General features: G+C 52.0%; 2 protein-coding genes across 2 annotated transcripts in view; both read left to right on the top strand.

The window, feature by feature from the left end:
- KIF17 (kinesin family member 17) overlaps nucleotides 1–8,388 on the top strand; it is a 33,179-nt gene extending 24,791 nt beyond the window's left edge. Inside the window, 6 exon segments of the mRNA XM_039854363.1 lie at nucleotides 876–1,063; nucleotides 1,970–2,201; nucleotides 3,168–3,426; nucleotides 4,592–4,662; nucleotides 6,528–6,645; nucleotides 7,629–8,388. Of these exon segments, the coding sequence (XP_039710297.1) occupies nucleotides 876–1,063; nucleotides 1,970–2,201; nucleotides 3,168–3,426; nucleotides 4,592–4,662; nucleotides 6,528–6,645; nucleotides 7,629–7,807 (1,047 nt within the window). The 3' untranslated portion in view covers nucleotides 7,808–8,388.
- Nucleotides 8,389–10,256: 1,868 nt separating this feature from the next.
- On the top strand, nucleotides 10,257–19,231 carry DDOST (dolichyl-diphosphooligosaccharide--protein glycosyltransferase non-catalytic subunit). Its single transcript, XM_039854896.1, has 11 exons — nucleotides 10,257–10,584; nucleotides 10,809–10,919; nucleotides 15,130–15,216; nucleotides 16,080–16,183; nucleotides 16,318–16,412; nucleotides 16,706–16,799; nucleotides 17,080–17,228; nucleotides 17,632–17,779; nucleotides 18,372–18,492; nucleotides 18,611–18,717; nucleotides 18,808–19,231. The coding sequence occupies exons 1-11, from the start codon at nucleotides 10,425–10,427 to the stop codon at nucleotides 18,955–18,957; spliced, it is 1,326 nt and encodes a 441-aa protein (XP_039710830.1). The 5' UTR covers nucleotides 10,257–10,424; the 3' UTR covers nucleotides 18,958–19,231.
- Nucleotides 19,232–19,527: the final 296 nt, after the last annotated feature.

Genomic DNA, 19,527 nt, shown 5'->3' with positions numbered 1-19,527 from the left:
CTCTCTGGGCCTCGGTTTCCTCATCCATAAAACAGGGACAACAACCCCGACCCTCTCCCAGCGGATCAGAGACGGCCCATTGCAAAGCAGGGTACAAATCGGAGGAGCTGTCGCACCTCTGATCATTAATGAATAAGAGGCCACAGTGATTTTCACACTTTCCTCAGACTCGGAACCCTTGTCTAAAGCATAGAGGCCCAGTGTATGCAGTGGGTGAGGGCTGCGGGCCGTGGCTGGGGGCCCCGAGAGCAAGGGGGCGCATTTTGAACACTGCTGCTCTCAGACCTTCACCCTTTTCTCTTCTGCTTAAGAAAGCACAACAGGCCGCAGGGAATGAGAGGAAGACTTTAAATCCACTCACATTTTTGGAGAGAGAAAGCTATCCGCCAGCCTCTGGACCCGAGCACTGGGTAGGAGCTGGCACTGCAGGTTCTTAGTAGACGACAGATGGGGTGGCCGGGAGAGCCCAGGCTAGAAGGTGACATTGAGATGGGACCACGTGGGAAGACGGAGCCAGGGGGCGAGCAAGTGCCAAAGTCCTGTGGCCAGAAAAGTCTTGACTTTCCTAGCAACAGACAATGAGGCCAGAGAAGTGGCCGGGTGAATGGGTGGTGGCGGGGAAGGGGCGGGGAGACAGGGAGCAGGCAAGGAGGGCACAGCAGGCCATGGAAGAAACGGGATTTTGCCGTGAGTACAGTGGCAAGTGGTGGCCGTAGGAACTTGATCGGGTGTGTTTTTAACTGGTTGTCTCTGAGCCAGAGGTGATGTGTACCAGATGTGAGGGCTGCGACGCCCCCTCGTGGGACCGAGGCCACAGGAAGCTCAGTCCAGGGGCTGGCCTTCCCACCTTAACCTGTGTTTCTCTTTGTATTCAGGAGGTTGATCTGGGCCCAGAAGTGACCAAGGAGGTGGTATTGGAGGCAGAGCCTAGTGTGGAGACTGAGGTTGAGCCCCAGCCCCTGGTGGCCATGACAAATTCAAGAAAGGACAGTGTGGGCGTGGAGGTGGCCGTGCTGACAGATAACCTGATGCCCATCGTAGACCAGCAGCAGGTGCTGGCCCGGTAAGTGCCACAGATTGGGGCTGGCAGGACCCCTTGGCAGGGCGGGAAGGTGCTGTGCTCCAGACGTGGGGGTGGTGGTGCCCACAGGTTCTTTCCGACCTTCCTCCGAGGCCTCACCTGGCTCCCCGTCCCGATGCAGCTGAGGGGCCCTGATCCTCTCTCCAGGAGCAGCAGGGCAGGGAAGGCGTAGGCTCAGCTGGACGGGCGGGGCTCTGCTCTGCAAGCCGCACAAGTGCCACCAGGTCACATCGGGTGCCTGCCCTGGACACAGTGAAGGACGCCTGGCCGGCCTTTGGGTTTCAGGGATCCCAGGCTTTCCTCAGGTCCCAGCCGAGCCTCCAATACCCCAATGGAGGACTTGCTCTTCCTAAGGACGGGCCATCCCCAGACATCCTCTGGGGCCACCTAGGGAGCTGGGCTTTCCTCCTTGGCTATGCAGGCCACTTAACATTTCTGACACTTGAATCTCACGTCTGTCAATGAGAATGATGTCGAGCCCACCTCCATGACCAAGTCAGCTTCATGGCCAGGGGTCCAGCTTCCTCCCAGTCCCACATCCATAGTCCAAACATTACCTGAGCAACTACTATGTACTGGGAGCACAGTCTGTAGCCTGCTCTGCTGGTGACCATCACCACTGGGTGGCAGGTGGTGGGTAGGTTAGCTCTGGGTGCACAAGGAGATTGTCAGTCTTCCTATTGGGCATAGCCACTGCCGTGGTGGAGTTACGTGGATCTGGCGGGAACCCTGGATCTGACCCTTAGCCAGCGGGGTCACCTCCCTGAGCCTCATTCTACTTCTCCGTGAAGTGGGGTCGTTGGAAGCATTCCACGAGGTCATGCTGGGCAGCAAGGGCTCAGTGATTGGCAGATGTTGTCGTGTTTGCTTTCTCTTCCACGCTGGCAGTTTGCAGCTGCTGGAGCAGCAGGTGGTTGGTGGGGAGCAGGCCAAGAACAAGGACCTGAAGGAGAAGCACAAGCGGCGGAAACGCTACGCAGACGAGCGCAAAAAGCAGCTGGTGGCAGCCCTGCAGAACTCGGACGAGGACAGCGGGGACTGGGTGCTGCTCAACGTCTACGACTCCATCCAGGAGGAAGTACGGGCCAAGAGCAAGCTGCTGGAGAAGATGCAGAGGAAGGTGAGGCCTTCCGTTTAGGTTCGCATCGCCCGCCCGCCCCACCCCCACCCCCACCGGCAAGAGGCATCTACTGGAGTGCCTACTGCACGCGGGCTGTTGTGGAAGCAGTCCACAGTGACAGTGTCTCTGTTGCCTTGGAGCTTGCTTTCTAAGTGGGAGTGTGTGTGTGTGTGTGTGTGTGTGTGTGTGTGTAATAACACAACAGAGAAACAAGCCAGAGAGTATCAGAGAGTGATGGCAAGCAATACCGGGGAGGGCAGTTGGCTTCATTTTTTCACTTTTATTGAAGTTTAAATGCCCAAATTACAAGTGCACAGCTTAATTCATTCCCACAAAGTAAGTGCACCATGAAACTGGCACCCCGATGGAGGAACTGAGCAGCAACGGAAACCCAGAAGTTCCTGGGGACACCTTAGGTGAGGGACAGGGAAGTTGTCACGGAGGCAGCAACTTCAGAATGGGACCTCGAGGGTAAGAAAGAGCGGGGCATGTGATGACCTGAGGGAGAGCATTTGGGGCTGAGAGGGGCCAGTGCTGGGAACGAAGTTAGTGGCTCTGGGAACAGAAAGGAGGCAACCATGAGTCTTCGAGGACAGTGGTGACTATCGTGTCGTGTGTGGAGCCTGCTCATAGGCTCCTGAATAAAATGCATGAGTGTGGGTGAGTGACAGAGGGCTGGCAGTGGGGCTTGACGAGGCACTTCTTTTCCTGCTCTCTGCAGGGCTGTGGACACAGTAGGTGCTCATTTATATGCTGGGTGGTGAGGTGGGAGGGTGAGTGGGTGGATGGAAGGATGGGTGGTGGCAGGGCCGGTGAATGAATAGATGGAAGGATGGTGAAGATATGAGTGGATCAACAGATGGCGAGTGGCTGGTTGGACGGGCAGTTAGAGGATGGGGTGGTCGGATGGATGGTGAAATGTCTTGGTGTCTTTCCTGCTCACTGCCTGTCATGCTTTGTTTTCAGCTTCGGGCAGCAGAGGTGGAGATCAAAGATCTGCAGTCGGAATTCGAGCTAGAGAAGATCGATTACTTGGCCACCATCCGTCGGCAGGAACGTGACTTTATGCTCTTCCAGCAGCTCCTGGAGCAGGTGCAGCCCCTGATTCGCCGCGACTGTAACTACAGCAACCTGGAGAAGATCAGGCGCGAGTCCTGCTGGGACGAGGACAATGGCTTCTGGAAGATCCCCGAGCCCATCATCATCAAAACCAGCCTCCCAGTAGGTCAGGAGCCTGGCTGTCCCCTCGGCCCTCCCCGCCTTCCTCTACAGTTTGCTATCCTGCAGATTGACGGGGAGCCCTGGGCCTCTCCCTGATGGCCGTAGGCACAGCAGACGCGTGACCCCCAGATTCCAAAAACATCAGGGACCTGAGACAATGGTGTGTCCTGGAGTCAGACAGATGTGGGTTGGAATTCTGGCTCCACCACTCCCTGTGTGACCTCTCTGGGACTCAGTGTCCTCATTTGTGAAATGGGGATTGATAACAGCACCTTCCTTTAAGATTGCTGTGTGGCTTAAAGTGTGTTAATACATGTGACACCCTTAGAGCCATGGCTGGCACATCTTAAGTGCCTGGTATATTTTATCATTGTCGTAATCATCATTGTCATCATTTTAGCCTGCAGCCACCCTGGGAAGGACAAGGATCATTATACCTGTTTTATATATGAGGAAATGAAATCTCGGAGCATATGGATGACTTATCTGTAGTCACAATCATAGCACTGAGGTGTATGACCAGGGATAGGAACAAGCTGTCCAGTTTCAGGCCTGGTTCAACTTCTGCTTTTGCCACTGACCCTCCTGTGTGACCTTATGATGGTCGCTGTCCCTTTCTGGGATTTGGGCTCCTGATCTTCACAAAGAAGGGGTTGGACAAGATGATCTTGAAGGCCCCTCCACCTCCATCGATTCTAGAGTAAGGTCAGACTTACAATGGCGCTTTTTGCAGCCTCTTATAGCTGTCTCTGCCCATTCGGGGAGCAGCAGACTCTTACATCCCACCAGGCCCCCATCAGTTCTCCCTCTGGTCAGAGTGTTTGTCCAGGTCCTCCGTCTCTGATTTTTATGGATGGCCACTGACGCCATCCCTGCTGAAACTCCAGCCAGCTCCATTTCCCACGAACACGACGGCCGCCCTCCTCCCTGCCCCCGCCAACCTGCTATCTTGCCTGGATGCAGGGGGATGGCTTCTTTGGCATCTGTGCCCTCCTGTCATCTGTTTCCCAAGGCCCTCCCTCTGCTTGTGCTGGGAAGTGTCCTCCCCTGGCTCCAGGCCTGAGCCAGGCCTGACACTACCCCCTCTACTGGGGAGGGTGCTGCAGCCCACCCTGTCCCTCTGGCCCTCCTACCAGGCAACAATGACTTCAACTTTTGTTTTCTCATAGCAGTTTCAACAGGGCCACAGAACAAATCGGTCCGCAAAACCTCTGCAGCAGACAATGGTGAACCAGGCATGGTAAGGCTTCCGGGAGAGGGTGTGAGGAGGGGGTGTGGCCGGGCTTGGCCCGCTGCGTGCAGTGGATCAGCATTACCATAGGGAACTGGACTTCTACTTTCATCTGCCCTAAGGATTAAAGCAGGGGGCTGAACCCAGATCCTTTCTGTGTAACTCTTTTGGCGCCTAGACCCTCAACCCTCTCTGGCCCTCCTCATTCAAAGCCACTTGTCATAAAGACCGAGGGAAAGTCAATGGTTCAAGTCAGCCCTTCCTACCGGTGAAAGACAGAAGCTTCAGCTTCAGTCTCAGAGGCCAGGCAGTACATTCTGGTTCCCTGGGCCTCTGCTGCTGCCCTTGGACCAAAAGGGTCCCCAAAGCATCCATAAATAGTAATTGGACTTTAAAGTCACTTGATTTTCGTATCTGCTATATTTTGAATTATAATAGGACTATATATCATTTAAAGCAGAGGTCAGCAACCTTTTCTGTAAAGGACCAGATGGTAAATATTTTAGGCCTTGTGGGTTATATGATCTGTCACAACTACTCAGCTCTATCATTGCAGCACAAAACAGCCATGTCCAATATGTAAATGAATGAGTATGGCTACATTCCAATAAAAGGTTACAAAAGTAGACTGTGGGTCAGATTTGGCCCATAGGCTGTTGTTTGTTCACTCTGCCTTAAACCATTACAGATGTTTCAGAAAACCTGCACAGAACATGCCTTTGTAGTCATGATAAGGCCACTCATAGCTTAATGAATTCCAGCCAAGCATCTCTGGCTGAGCAACTCGGGGTGGCTGCAAGGAATGTCTCAAGCCGGTCTAAAGTTCTGATTGGCTGCTTCTGATAGCTTAACTTTGTAAAAAAGGGAAACTTGTTCCTGAAAAAAAATTCTTAACCTAGGACCACAAAGGAGTTGTATTAGAATGCTTTTAGTTCCAAGTGATAGCTATCCAAAGCAAACAAATCATAAGCAAAATGGGGAATTTATTGGTTCATATTAAGTGGACCTGTTTCAGGCATAGCTGGATCTAGGGGCTCAAAGAGTCAGAGTTCTGTGTGTTTCTCACCTCTTGGTTCTGCTTCCCTTGGTGTGCTGGCTTCGGACTCAGGCTGGCTTTCTCCACATGGCAGGAAAGAGGGCTGCTGGCAATTAGTGATCTGACAGGAAGAGACCCAGTCTCTTAGAGCATCCTTAAACCAATGCTTGCGGGAAAGGTTCTGATCAACTCTGTCTAGGTCATGGGCCTCCTCTTGGACCAATGACTATGTCTGGGCATAGTGCTGATTGGTCCAGTCTGGGTCATATGTAGCAAGGGTGTGGGTGGGTGAGAGTGGTGGTCTTAGGACATTATGAGTGATCATCTCACCAGGATGATGTCAAGTGGTAGAAGGGTAGTTCCCTGAAGGAAGAGATTCAGGGTGAAGAAAAGTCCATGATAGTGTTGAAAAATAATAGTTCTTGATGGAAGAAAGGTCGGGACTCTAGTTCTAATGATCATAAATGTGCCCGGGAGCTGAGTAATGTATTACCTAGTCTACGACTATGTCATAAGGGGTTTGGGTGTGTAGTATCGTTCTTGCTTCTATCAGGATACCCTGTTTTGAGCTTTACAGGAGGGAACAAGGCACTTCCCATCCCAAGGAAGGAGGATGGGGGTGTGTAGACTTGGCTGGACTGAGATCCCCCTGCCCTGACCAGCCCGGATCCCACCCCAGGAGTCCGGGTCTGTAGTAGGGTACACCAGAGTGGATGCTGGGGCTGAGGGTAGCCCGACCCCACCAGGCCTGCAGAGGCTACTGAGCCCCAGGTAAGGGCCCAGATAAGAATTGCATAAACAAGGGGTCTTGTCCCATGAGGATTTGAAATCTCAGCAGGAAGAAGACCGCTACAAGCTGATGCTCAGTCGGAGCGACAGTGAACATATTGCCAGTAACTACTTCCGGCCGAAGCGGGCCAGCCAGATCCTCAGCACGGATCCCATGAAGAGCCTCAGTGAGTGCCCTGCCCACCTCTTGTCTTCCATCCCCTCCCCGAGAGCCATCCAGGCCCTCTGCCACCTGGGAGGGGCATGGCTGGGTGGATTTGGAGTCAGACAGGCCCGAGTTAAAAACCCCTTTCCCTCTCTGAGCCTCAGTGTCCTCAGCTACCAAAGGAAGTGGATACAGCTGCTCCTCAGGACTAGGTGTGAGATAAGGTAGGGAAGTGACCCAGCCCAAGGCCTGGCACACAGTAGGTGCTCAATATACAGTTTCTGTTTTCCTCGACCCTTTCATCTCCTGGGAGAGATGTGCTGTGTTGATTCATCTGTCTCTCCTGACACGTAGAAGGCTGCCCCCCCACACACACTGCTCAGGGCCCCAGCGTGGGGTTGCACGGCTCTGGGTAAGTCGCTTGCCAGCTTCCTCAGATGCCAGGCTTTCTTCTCTTACTGAGCCAAGGAGGCAGACAGGGCCACGAACGCAAAACCCTTTCAAAAGCAAGAATCGAAGACCATAGAGCTTCCAATAAAATAATGACAAACACATCTCAGTTCTATATTGAGGTTATTTAAAAGAGAGTGGATGGAGTTGAGGAACAAGAAGGGAAAAGGTGGACAGGAAAGAAACTAGTATCAGCTGAGTGCTTGGCATTGTGCCCATGTTGCAGATGAGGAAACTGAGGCTCAGAGAGAAGTGGTTCCCTGAAGAGGTGGAGCTGGGCTTTGAACCCAGGCTTGTCTGGCCTGGCTTGACATCCTAGGCTGCCTCAGTCAGAGGCTTTAAAACTCTACTTCCAGCCCAGATCCTTTGGATGCAGATGTAGAGCTGGGTCTGAGGCCTCAACCAGAGCAGCAACTTAGAGCTTGGGGTCCCAGCTGCCAGACCAGGGCCTCTGGCGGTGTTGGCGGGTAGGCCAGACTCTCTATCACACACAGTGTTTCTCTCCATCCCCTGCATGCCTGGCTTACCAGTACCTTCTGTGCCTCTTTTCCACAGCACATCACAACTCACCGCCAGGCCTCAGCTGCCCTCTCAGCAACAACTCTGCCATCCCACCCACCCAGGCCCCTGAAATGCCCCAGCCCCGGCCCTTCCGCCTTGAGTCCCTCGACATCCCCTTCACCAAGGCCAAGCGTAAGAAGAGCAAAAGCAGCTTTGTCAGTGAGCCCCTGTGAACACAGCTGCCTGCTGCCCTGCCTTTGGCTTTCTGTGAGACCTCCAGGCCCTCCCAGGGCAGCCGCAGCCAGACCTCCTCCCATCTGCCCCCATAGTGACCAGAGGGCCTGAGGGACCCTCGCCCAGGGAAGACACATTCCTTTCCCTGTTCCCCAGAGAGCCCACTTCTGCCCTGGGAAGGTGCCCTTTGCAGGCTGTACCATCTTTGGAGAGGTCCACTCTGGTTCTCCATGCCACATCAGTGTTTCCATCTGCTCACCTGCCACAGACCTCCCCATCTGTGCCCCCCAGTGTTGTACTGTGCCTCTGTGGGCTCAAGAACCTCTCAGCTCTGCCTCAAGGCCTTCACCAGCAGCCCCGACAGAGTGGGCAGCTGCTCCCACGTGGATCAAGCTACATATCTTGACAACTGAAAATTGTGCCTCCGTCCAGTTGGCCCCACTTACTGGGGGAAGCTCTGTGGGATGGGTACATGAATCCTAGAGCAACTCTTACCCTGCTGCCCAGTCCTTGCTGGTCCATGGCCCAGAGGAGACCACTCCATATTAAGCTGCCCCAATAAACTGCCTTTTACCTACAAGCTCCCCTTCCCTGATCCTCTGTCAGGGTCACTAGGGCCCCTCCCTGCCACTGTTACCTCGCCTTCATGGGGCAGCTCTTTCTGGAGGAGGGGTTCTTAACTATCTGGGGCTTTTAGAACAAACAGGCTTCAGAGTTTTTGCAGCTCCCTGCAATTGTGAGTACAAGTGCTTTTTTTTGGAGGGGGGACAAGGGGACAAACATCTGAACTATCATTAGATTCTCAAAGGATCTGTGACCCAGGGGAGCAGAGCCCTTGTTTTGGAAAACAGAGGCCATGTCTTGTTGAGACCCAGGTTTTGTCAGCCTTCAGGGGCTGTGCTGGAACTGGTTGTCCTGACAGGGCCAGAAATGAATCCAGCCCACCCCAGCAACCTAGGACACACCCCTCCCCTTGCCTATTGTAGCCCAGGCCTGCTCTGTGGGAGGGGCTTGCAATCTGAGGGAAAAGGGCTGGCCTTTGGTTCTGTCCTAAACCTCACTTCATTCTGAGTGTCATCTGTGAAATGGGAGTAACACCCATCTCATGGTGCTAATGTGAATGTGAAATGAGATAATATCTAAAGATCTGGTGCATAGCTCCGTGTTACCCCCTCATTCCTCCTCCTCTGTATTTTATATTACTGTGGTAGGTGCCACAAGCCACCTGCCTGGGCCAAGGAGCTCATGCTCTGGAGAAGCTGGGGTGGGTGGAGGGTGCTCAGGTGACTATGGAGATCAGTCTCACCGGAGGCAGGCTGCACTATGAACTTTGAGTAAGAGGAAGAGAGATCAGGTCTTTATGGTGAACAAAGTACTCTTGTGAAGGGAGCAGCATCAGGTGGGGCTCCCATAAAGGATGAAGATCCAGGGAGGCCTAAGGCTGGAATGTGGGGATGGGGCTCCAGGTAGAGGGAGTTGCATGAGCAAAAGGGGAGGGGGGTCGGAACTGAGAGTGTGTTAAAGGTTGGATGAGACCTGTTCCAGATAAGCCCTGAGCAGAGACGAAGAGGAGGTTGAGGCTGCCCAGACAAGTTTAGGTGGAGACCTGAGCTGTGGCAGACTCCTAAGTAACAGATTGGAACCAAGTCTGAATTAGAGGCGGATGGAAGTCTTGGAGCTGCCTGTGGGAGCTCTAATAGACCTGTGGTGGGGCTGAGGCCTGAGGTGAGCCCGGCCCGTGTATCAATTTAGAAGGGGTGGCAGCCAGCATTACTGAGTGATCGATCGCTCGGCCTTGCCCTGCACTAAGTGCTTTAAAACCTGCTCTAGTCCTCCCAAGAGCCCAGGCTGTTCCAGTGGCAGGAGAGCAGGAGAGCTGCTGCTGGCTATTTTTATTTTCAGCCTGGGTCAGTGGCCTGGAGAGAAGAGAAATGCCCGGGTAAAGAGCTAGTGAGAGACGGAGCTTAGGAACGAACCCAGCTAGAACCTTTTAATAGCTAGATTAGTCCACCGCCCACTCGCGCTGCCTCCAGCGTGGGCCACCAAGCTGGGCAGGACAGGCCCGTGCCAAGGCCCCTAGGCCTGTCAGCGGCAGGAGACCGAAGTGTTCCTGTCCCTGATCTTATTTTTCCAACTCCTTCCTCTCTGGAGATGGTGGAGGTAAAGTCTGGTTCCTGGTCCCTAGTCTGTCCTGGGCCATTGAGGTGGTCGGGGCTGGCCTCCGCAGCTCCAGATCCCTTTGAGGACACCAATGGTCAAGACCGAAGAGACCGGGACCCTTCTGCTGAAGGCGCAGCTTCGGGACATGGGGCGGGAGCCTGGCCGCCTTGAGTGGCTGCGGCTGCAGAGCTGTCTCTCTAGGATTGAGCCTTTTCCTCTGGAGAGGCGGAGCCGCACACTCCTTCCGCCAATAGGGTTCAGGGGATCCGCCCACAACCGGGCACTTCCGGTGGCGTTCCCGGCTCCCACCGTCCTAGCGGCGCCTCCGGACGCCGAGCCCTGGCGTACCCGGATCACTTCCGGGTGGAACTCCACGACCACGAACCGCGATTGGGCGACCGTAGACGGGGCACTTTCGGTGTCCAGGTGCTTGGGTTCTTTGGCTGGAGGAGAAAAATGAAGCCCGGCGCCTCGGCCCGTGCTTGGTCTTTTTTGCGGCTGCTGCAGCTGTTGCTCTCTCTTGACCTGGTCCGCTCCAGCGGTCCCCGCACCTTAGTGCTGCTGGACAACCTCAACCTGCGGGAGACGCATTCCCTTTTCTTCCGGAGCTTGAAGGGTGAGACCTTGGTCCGAGGCGGCGGCGGGTGAGAGTTTGGGGTTGGAAAGGTCCCCGAGCCCGAGGGCATCGGTCACCCTCCCTCCCACTCGTTTGCCATGAGCGGGCCGCCCAGGTCTGCCTGCCGCTTTGGGTGGGGGTTGGGGAGGGCGGTTGTGATCCCTGCAGCGGTGGTTTCCCTTTGCATCCCGTCTGCCTCAGCTCCCTGTTTTCTTCTTGTCCAGACCGGGGCTTTGAACTCACATTCAAGACCGCCGATGACCCCAGCCTTTCCCTTATTAAGTATGGGGAGTTCCTCTATGACAATCTCATCATCTTCTCCCCCTCGGTAGAAGGTAAGGAGTGCACGGAGCCCCCAGAACCAGGATTCGAGGCCCAGGGACTTATCGATCACTTTCTTTTGGGTCTTGGGCATGTTCTGGGTCATGGGATGGGTCGCCTGCGCTGGGAAGAGGAACATGTTAACTTCTAACCTGAGAAGAGAAACATGTTAACTTCTAACCTGGGCCCAGGAGAGCACGTCTCCTTTCCAAAAGACAGCTGAGAACTGTGGGGTCAAGTGTTGCCACAAACTATGGAGCTGGGGGCCCTACTACTCCGAAAAGTGAGTTTTCTCTGTAAAAGGCCTGGTAGGGAAGGTGGAGAGCTCCTGGACGGGTTGGCTTGTGTGGAAAGAGGAAGTAGCATGCTGTTAATGTGGTTTGCTGTAAAGGGGCATTGTAGTAGTTGACCTTAAGAATTCAGGTGGATTCATAGTTCTCAGGCTGAAAAGAACATTGGCGATTATCTAGCCCAGCCCCTTATTTGAGGGTGGATGGATATGTCCAGGGCCTACCAGAGGGCTGGTTAGTTGTTGACCAGAATGAGTATCTTTACGAGATTATTGAACTGATCCTTCAGTATTCCAGTGACAGGGAGCTTACCACTATCTTATGAGGCAATCCACTCCACTACTAGACAACTCTGTTAAAAAGTTCTTAAACTGAAATTTGTCTCCTATTTCCTGCTTTGTTTATTTGGGGCGGGGGAGGAGGAGGATGGGGTTTCTTATACTCCCTAGGGCCCTTAGAGAGTGAGTCTAATGCTTATTTTGTTTGCAGGCATAGCCTTCACACAATCATAGCCTATTCAGCTGTTTCTCCTCTAGACTAAATATCCCCAGTTCCTTTGGCCGTTTCTCTTTTGCTCTGGTTTTTTGGTGAACATTCTAGTTATTCTCTTCTTTAGTGGCTTCAGTTTACCTTTTCCTCAGAGGACTCAGCTTGTCCCTGTCTGGGGTAAGACGAGACTGCTATCTCTTCCTTCAGTTGTTGAAGCTTAGAGTCTTTTGTTTCATTGGAAGCTACTTTATTCTCTGTAGTTTGTGTGAATGGGGTACGATTAAATCCTTGAAGTTTTTTTTTGTTAGGCTCCCGGCCCCTTATCACGTTACCCCTAACTTCCTTGACACATGTGTCTTTGGAACTGGCTTTATGGATGAAGTGTAGTTGGATGGAAGTGACCCCAGATTGTACAAGTTAAAACCTTCAAGTTATTGGGCAGGTGAATGGCGTCTTTAGCAGGTTAATTGGCGTTTGCCAAGTTTCTGCTGTTTGCAACTCTGAAATAGGTTCTGAAAGTGACAGAGCCTGCCTTTGAGCAATTCTTTCAGTGTGTCTTTGAGGACATAAGAATAAGGACTTGAAGCGAGTTGCCAAACTCTTCGTGGGGAGGGAGTGGAGGAGCACACAGGAGGTGGATTGGGAGTGTCACTGAGAAAGAAGGAGACGGTGGGTAAGACAGGGAGAAGGTTGAAAATGTAGGTGAGAGACATATCAGAGAGCTTCAGAGTGTCTCACAAACATGAGCCAACTACTTCAGTACCTCCTTTATGATTTTTACCATATTCCATATCACCTGTGCTAATTACTTAATATTTTTCTTCAAATTGACTCACTTTTTAAAAACTAAAATAACATTTTAAAAGAAAACTAGTAACCCATTGTCACCATGGAAAATGGAAATCTGGTATCATCTCTTGCTTTCAGTAGAAGATGACTATAAATAGAATACAGTGTTGTTAAATTCTCATCAGATTCTGTTGCTTGCCAGAGGCTTCCTCTTAAAAGAGATTAGCAAGTGTGAAGGAAGTGTTAAAGACCTGTATCAAACTATGACATTCTCTTTGATGGAGAAAGCTTGAAAAATAATTGGGATGGGAATCTAACTCTCTAGGGCTTTGAGATGCAGCATTATTTAAAGCCCTGCCCCACGCCACTGTTGTCATGCTGCTGTCTTGGGCACTCATGCGGAGAAGACTTTTGTCTTGGGGTGGGGTGAGGTGTCAAGGTAAGGGTTTAACCCCTGCTCCGAGGGCGCTTCTGTGGTACTGGGACCACCAGTAGCCCTCTCAGGTGTGGGGATGCCGGCCTGGCTTTCTTCTCCGGGTGTCCGTGGGATCCTTGCCCTTTCTGAGATCAGGAATCTCCCAAGTCACTTGTAATAGTGGCTACAGAAGGATCCTTAACACATTCTCTGTACCCAGAAAAATCTGGATCCTTTTTATAGATGGGGAAATGGACTCAGAAATGTGAAGGGATAGCCTAGATTTACCCCCATGTGTCTTCATTTCAAAGCCTATATTTTTTTCACTATACAAGTTTCAACAGCTGCAGTCCTTACATTTACATTTTGGACTGGGTAATTTGCGGGCCGTCCTGTGCACTGGGCCTCTACCCACTAGATGGTAGTAGCTACCCCCTCCCCCAGTGACAGCCAGGAATGTCTCCAGACACTGCCCTGAGGGGTTGGGAGCCACTGCAGTGTACCAAGAAGCTACTTGTGAATTGTCAAAGACACCGCCTGGCCTCTGTCGAAGAGTGGAGAGATGGCTTTCTGAATATAGTGTGAGGGGCGTGTCCTCACATAGAAGATGTTCCGTCTGTGCCTGAAGGAAAGGTACAGTGCTTTTTTCCCCCTGAAAATTACCTCAGAAAAGAGGGCCATTCTCATATTTAGATCTTTACAAAGTCATATTATGGACTCACTGCCCACTGCCTAATGGATATTTAATGGACAGACTTCTATGTCCAGTCTTAGTAAATGGCACTTCCATCCTTCCGGTAGCTGGGGCCAGAAACGTTGGGGCCGTCCCCAGCATCTCCCGCCCGTACCCCATCCGCCAGCAGGCCCTGCTGCCGGCTCCGCCTTGGGAATGTGCGCGTAGGCCCACCCCTCCTCCCCACTGCCCTCTGCGCCTCCCCTCCACACCCACCTCCCTTCCTCTGCCGTGGTCCAGTCACCTCTGCACTGCCCTGAGTGTCACAGCAGCCTTCTAACCCGTCCCTCTGCTTCCACCCTTACTCACTGTACCCAGTTCTCCACCTGGCCACCAGCATCATCCCCTCAAAACAAATCAGATCATGTTGGCCTTCTGCTCAAAACTCTGCAGCGGCGCCTCCCCACGGCTGGCGTCTCCATGGGGCCCACAAAGCCATGTGTGAGGCGCCCTCCTCACGCCACCCCTCTCTCCTCTGCTGCCGCTCGCCGCCTTTCCCTCTCTAGCTGAGCCACAGTGGGCTCCTTGCTGGTGACATGCTCACCATTCTCAGTGCCTGGAATGCCCTTCCCCCCATGCTGCCTGGCTCACTCTTCTACCTTCTCAGATGCCACCTGTCCAGGATCTTCCCCGACCAACCTTATATACTAGCTCCCCTTCCTCAGTGTCCTCTTATTTTTCTTCTCAGCACACTATAAATAATTTTCATTTAATGAATAAATGAATTACTGAGCACTCCCTCCCTTTATGTTGAAGATCAGGGTACATTTTGGGGAAGGCTCTTTCTTGAGCCTAGTTTTGGATGATTTAGGGCAGTCACCTGACCCGATTGACCAAAAAGGGGTATGATCTCACAATTACAAATGTTGGAAATTAATGAGTCTTTTTGGTGATCACTTTAAAAAAGCAGTATGTAAAACGGTTTCTGTAATGGCTGCCATGGGTATAAGTCGGTAGGAGTACTAGGAAAAAGACCCTACTCGTTTTGGGCAAATAAGTACTAGTCTTAGGTGACAGCATCATATTCAAAAGTGCTCTTTCTCAGACAACTTGGACGGAAGTGAAGTCGATGGGCTCTGGAAGACTGTGTTAGGTGACTTCAAAAGTGGCTCTAGTGATGACAGATACTGATGTGAAAGGTGCAGGTGATGACTTTGAAGTTGTTTCATGAAATGTGAGTGGAAAAATGCAGCATTTCTAAATAAATATTTTACATATGACTTGAAGTGTGTATACATAACTTGGCTATAACTGGTAGGTGTTTGACTATTTCATTTATACTTTTAAAAGTTTAGGAATTTGAGCCATTAATTTTGGACCATCCCACTGGGAAAATGGGAGACTTGCCCTAAGGGCATAGATGGCAAACGTCTCTGTCGTTTTGGGCCTCCAGAGGGAGCTATTCTGTGATTGATTGTGGCTAGTCTGCAGTCCACCTGCTCCTGCCCAGATGTCAGAGGAGCAGGAAGAGGAACCTTTTGGAACACTGAGTCTGGTGCTTCTTTCAGATTTTGGAGGCAACATCAACGTAGAGACCATCAGCACCTTTATTGATGGTGGAGGCAGTGTCCTGGTAGCTGCCAGCTCAGATATTGGTAAGTCTAACCGTGGGAATTCTTGTACTTTCCACCATTTCTCCAGGAAACTTGGAGAGCTTTGCAAATGGAAGCTGCCAAATCGGCATTCACTGGGTGGTCCTGGCCAGGAAGTGAGTGGGAACTGTGGAGCCATTCAGTCCTTCCATTCCTGTGACCAGAGCCAATGAGATGTGGGTCTTTTTAAGGCCTGGGAACCTTGTTTTTTTTTTTCCTTTGTTTCCTTTTGTTTTTATTTTGATAGCTCTTTCCTTAAAAAGAGAAGACAAGTAGCCTAATTGGGTGGAGCCCAAAGCATCGGACACCTTTTAGTTTTGTTTCCTATTTTGGAAAATTTCAAAGATCCTTAGAATTAGGAGTATGGGGAGAGTAATATCCTGAACCCCATGTACTTATCACCTAGCTTCTGCCGTGAACAGCACCTGTCCAATCTTGTTTTTTTTTTTTTCAGTATTGAGAGATTTTTAAAACCATACTGGGTAGAGTTTTTGGTGAGGTGATGAGGAGGAAGAGAGAAACTTTGTAAGCTGAGGCTCATCCAGGTCAAATTTGCCTGAGTTATTACTTTACTTCACAGGTTTTTGTGCCGAAAATAAGGTCACTGAACTAAGGTCACTGCATATTTGTGGAGGGAGAGGAAGGGCCAGGTGGCTTTTTAAAAATAATTCATATTTGGACCCTTGCAGGCAAAATATCATGGTGTCGTTCAGTGGTCTAGCTGTGGCTGAGCCCGGCCCGGTAAAGCTACAGGGCCCTTGGGGGTGACAGGAAGAGTGAGTCATGAGGATGCCAGGACAAGTGACATAGCTTGGCCCAGGTCCCACCCACAAGGGCTCAGCTAAATATCTCTTGGGTCTGTACAGGTGACCCTCTTCGAGAGCTGGGCAGTGAATGTGGGATCGAGTTTGATGAGGAGAAAACGGCTGTCATTGACCATCACAACTATGACATCTCAGACCTTGGCCAGGTAATCAGGCCTGTCACCTTCAGGTTTCAGGCCGTTAGTGCAAAGCTCAGCTAAGAAACCACAAGGGTGTCGGGAAGGACCCCTGGCTTGGGGGCACCTTTTCCTGACCACCACCCTTCCCTGTGCTCCTGCAGCATACGCTCATCGTGGCCGACACGGAGAACCTGCTGAAGGCTCCAACCATTGTTGGGAAGTCATCTCTAAACCCCATTCTCTTTCGAGGTGTTGGGTGAGCGAGCGGGGTGAAGCCAACAGAAACCTGGGGGAAGCGGGGTCCCTCTATTTTGTCAAGAAAACAGCTGAACTTGTGATTATTGGGGGGTATTCCTTCCTCCAGAGGAAATGGACGAGATTACGATACGAAGAGTCAAACTTCATAGTTACAGCAAGAGGGAGAGCTAAGTGATTTGCTATTAAGGAAGTAGAATTCATTCCTGCGAAGAAATGGCCTTTAGGGGACCTCAGGTCCTTTGGGCTCAATTCTTGGGGTCAGAGTTCAATGGTTCTCTTTTCGTTCTACAGGATGGTGGCTGATCCTGACAATCCTTTGGTATTAGATATCCTGACGGGCTCTTCCACTTCTTACTCCTTCTTTCCGGATAAACCTATCACCCAGGTGAGGGGCCTCTGTAGCCTTCGGGCTCCGGCTCCTGGGCCTGGTAGCAGAGCATTTTATTTGAAGATGAGAACTAAGCAGGAAAGCACACTTTGTTGAAGCTGATGAAATGAGGCATCGGTGGGAGCGGGAAGTGGGCAGAAGTGTGGGGTCTCGGGTTCCGCCTCAGGCGGAGCCTAGGAGGTTGTTCAGGTCTAGGCTGCTGTCCTCTTGCCTGAGAGGCCCAGTGGCTTGTCCTTTGCCCTGGCTCTCCTGGGTGACAGCCCCGTGTTGTTCCCAGTATCCACACGCAGTGGGGAAGAACACCCTCCTGATTGCCGGGCTCCAGGCCAGGAACAATGCCCGGGTCATCTTCAGTGGCTCCCTCGACTTCTTCAGCGACGCCTTCTTCAACTCAGCAGTGCAGAAGGCGACGCCCAGCTCCCAGAGGTGGATGCCAGGGGACCAAGGGGCATGTGGTCTGGGTGGTGGGGTCTGTGCAGATGGGGAAGAAGGAGCCTTTTAGCTAAAAGTGTCAAAGGCTAAGTGTCTTTAGATGCTTTAAACTTACTTGAAGACGACTTTGTTGCTCTGCTGCTGGTGTTGGCACCCCAAACTTTTCTAGTAATGGCTTCTGTGGAGATGTTTCAAAAATTGTGTATTTATCGTGTAGGTGACCCCTAAAGCACCAGCACTTCATCTCTCTTCACTTTTTTTCTGTGTTCCCTTTAACCTAGATATGTATGGCCTACAGGTGGGAATGAGCTTAGTGCCGTTGTCTTGGTAGAGAGTGAATAGACCTGCTTGGAAAAGAGTTGGTTCTGGGGCTATAGCCTTTGTTTGCCTCCTGCAGGTATTCCCAGACAGGCAACTACGAGCTAGCTGTGGCCCTGTCCCGCTGGGTGTTCAAGGAGGAAGGCGTCCTCCGTGTGGGGCCTGTGTCCCACCACCGGGTGGGCGAGACAGCCCCACCCAATGCCTACACCGTCACTGACCTAGTGGTAAGAGCTTGGAGTGGGAGGGCCCGTTAGTTTTGGCCAAACTAACTCAGCTTGAAAGCATTTATGGGCACGTCTGCGTTGGGCCCAAGTGGCCTAAGTAAGGATGACTGGGTTAACCTCTACCCTGAAGTCAGAGGAACTGGTATCCTGACAGGGGCCTTGCGGGGAGGTGTGGCTTTGCTGCAGGAGTGCAGAAGTGGGAGGGGGCTCCACAGAGTCACTCTGCTGGGAGTGGGGACCCCAAGAGAAAAGGCATCGGAGTCGGGTCTCGAGGACGAGTCTGTAAGAGGAAAGGCAAGAGAGCAGCAAGCATGGAAGCAGGGACGTCTGGGAGTGCCTGACGTTCTAGGGGTGCAGCGTGGCTGGGGCGCAGACTTCCATGGGCCTGTGAAGAGGTGTAGATGCGAGTCAGGGGTTAGCCCGCTGGGCGGTACCTCAGCCCCTATCCAGGGGTGGGCGGTAGGGCTCGCCCAGTCCGTCACAACCCCTGGGAGTTCCTGCCAGATTCATGAGTGGGGATTCAGCACAGCTCTGAGGACAGAGGCACCCTCTAGTCATTGTCCCCGCTGGCTAACTGGCCTTTTTATCTCAGGAGTATAGCATCGTGATCGAACAGCTCTCAAACGGCCGATGGGTCCCCTTTGACGGTGATGATATTCAGCTGGAGTTTGTCCGCATAGATCCTTTCGTTAGGACCTTCTTGAAGAAGAAAGGTAAATAATTCTTGCATGAGAAGCTGCAGGAAGGCAATCCCTGCCTCTGGCTTGCTCTCGGGAGGCCAACAGAAACATGGCGGGAAAGTCCTGCTTTATCTGTGTCGCTCTTCCCCAGGTGGCAAGTACAGCGTCCAGTTCAAGTTGCCTGATGTGTACGGTGTGTTCCAGTTTAAAGTGGATTACAACCGGCTAGGCTACACACACTTATACTCCTCCACTCAGGTGAGCACAGGTCACAGTTTGTTTTCAGCCAGCATGTGCCCCACTTGGGCTTCAGAGTGGCCGGGGCCTGTCACCTCTGTCCTGTTGCAGGTGTCAGTGAGGCCACTCCAGCACACGCAGTATGAGCGCTTCATCCCCTCGGCCTACCCTTACTACGCTAGTGCCTTCTCCATGATGGCGGGGCTCTTCCTCTTCAGCGTCGTCTTCTTACACATGAAGGAAAAGGAGAAGTCTGACTGAGGCCAGAGCCCGGGGACCCCTCCCAGCATGGAGACGACAGAGGGTTTCAGTAGGACTGGGTTTTTTTTTCCCTTTATGGTGGCTGTTTTGTTTTTTTAAGCCGTGGGACAATGGCACAGCCTTACCTCAGTGGAAGATGCAGCATTGAGTACCAAGGGATGGGGGTTAGGGAGTGACTTTTATGTAAATTTTTTCACCTGATGCTAAGCAGTGTTTTTCATACATGCAGTCACTGTCATTTATAAAATAAAGAGAAACATTGCCCTCACATGTCATCTGGCCCCCGTGGCGCTTTGCTGATGGCGGGGTTGGTGTTCGGTAAGGGCTGCATACAGGATAGTAAGTGGCCTCTTAATTTTGCTGAAGACTGTACTGTTTTAACTCTGAAATGACAGCATTTCCAAACTTCTCAAGGGATGAAATAAGGTTAATACTACACTGAGGCCGGTGGGGAATCACTGAAACGAGAAACCTAGGGTGACGGCGCTTGCCTTTACGATAGAACTGTACAGCTGCTTGGTTGAAAAGAACCTTAAGCGTATGTTCGCGCGCCTCAGGCAATGGCCGTGT

This window comes from Pteropus medius, unplaced genomic scaffold (genome assembly GCF_902729225.1).
Source record: "Pteropus medius unplaced genomic scaffold, Ma_sr-lr_union100, whole genome shotgun sequence".
NCBI lineage: Eukaryota > Metazoa > Chordata > Mammalia > Chiroptera > Pteropodidae > Pteropus > Pteropus medius.
This window is presented reverse-complemented; position numbering and strand designations above follow the sequence as displayed.

Coding starts and splice junctions, on each gene's coding strand:
- DDOST (XM_039854896.1), top strand. CDS start 10,425: ATGAAGCCCGGCGCCTCGGCCCGTGCTTGGTCTTTTTTGCGGCTGCTG. Junction 10,585..10,808: donor TTTCTTCCGGAGCTTGAAGG/GTGAGACCTTGG, acceptor CTTCTTGTCCAG/ACCGGGGCTTTGAACTCACA. Junction 10,920..15,129: donor CTTCTCCCCCTCGGTAGAAG/GTAAGGAGTGCA, acceptor TGCTTCTTTCAG/ATTTTGGAGGCAACATCAAC.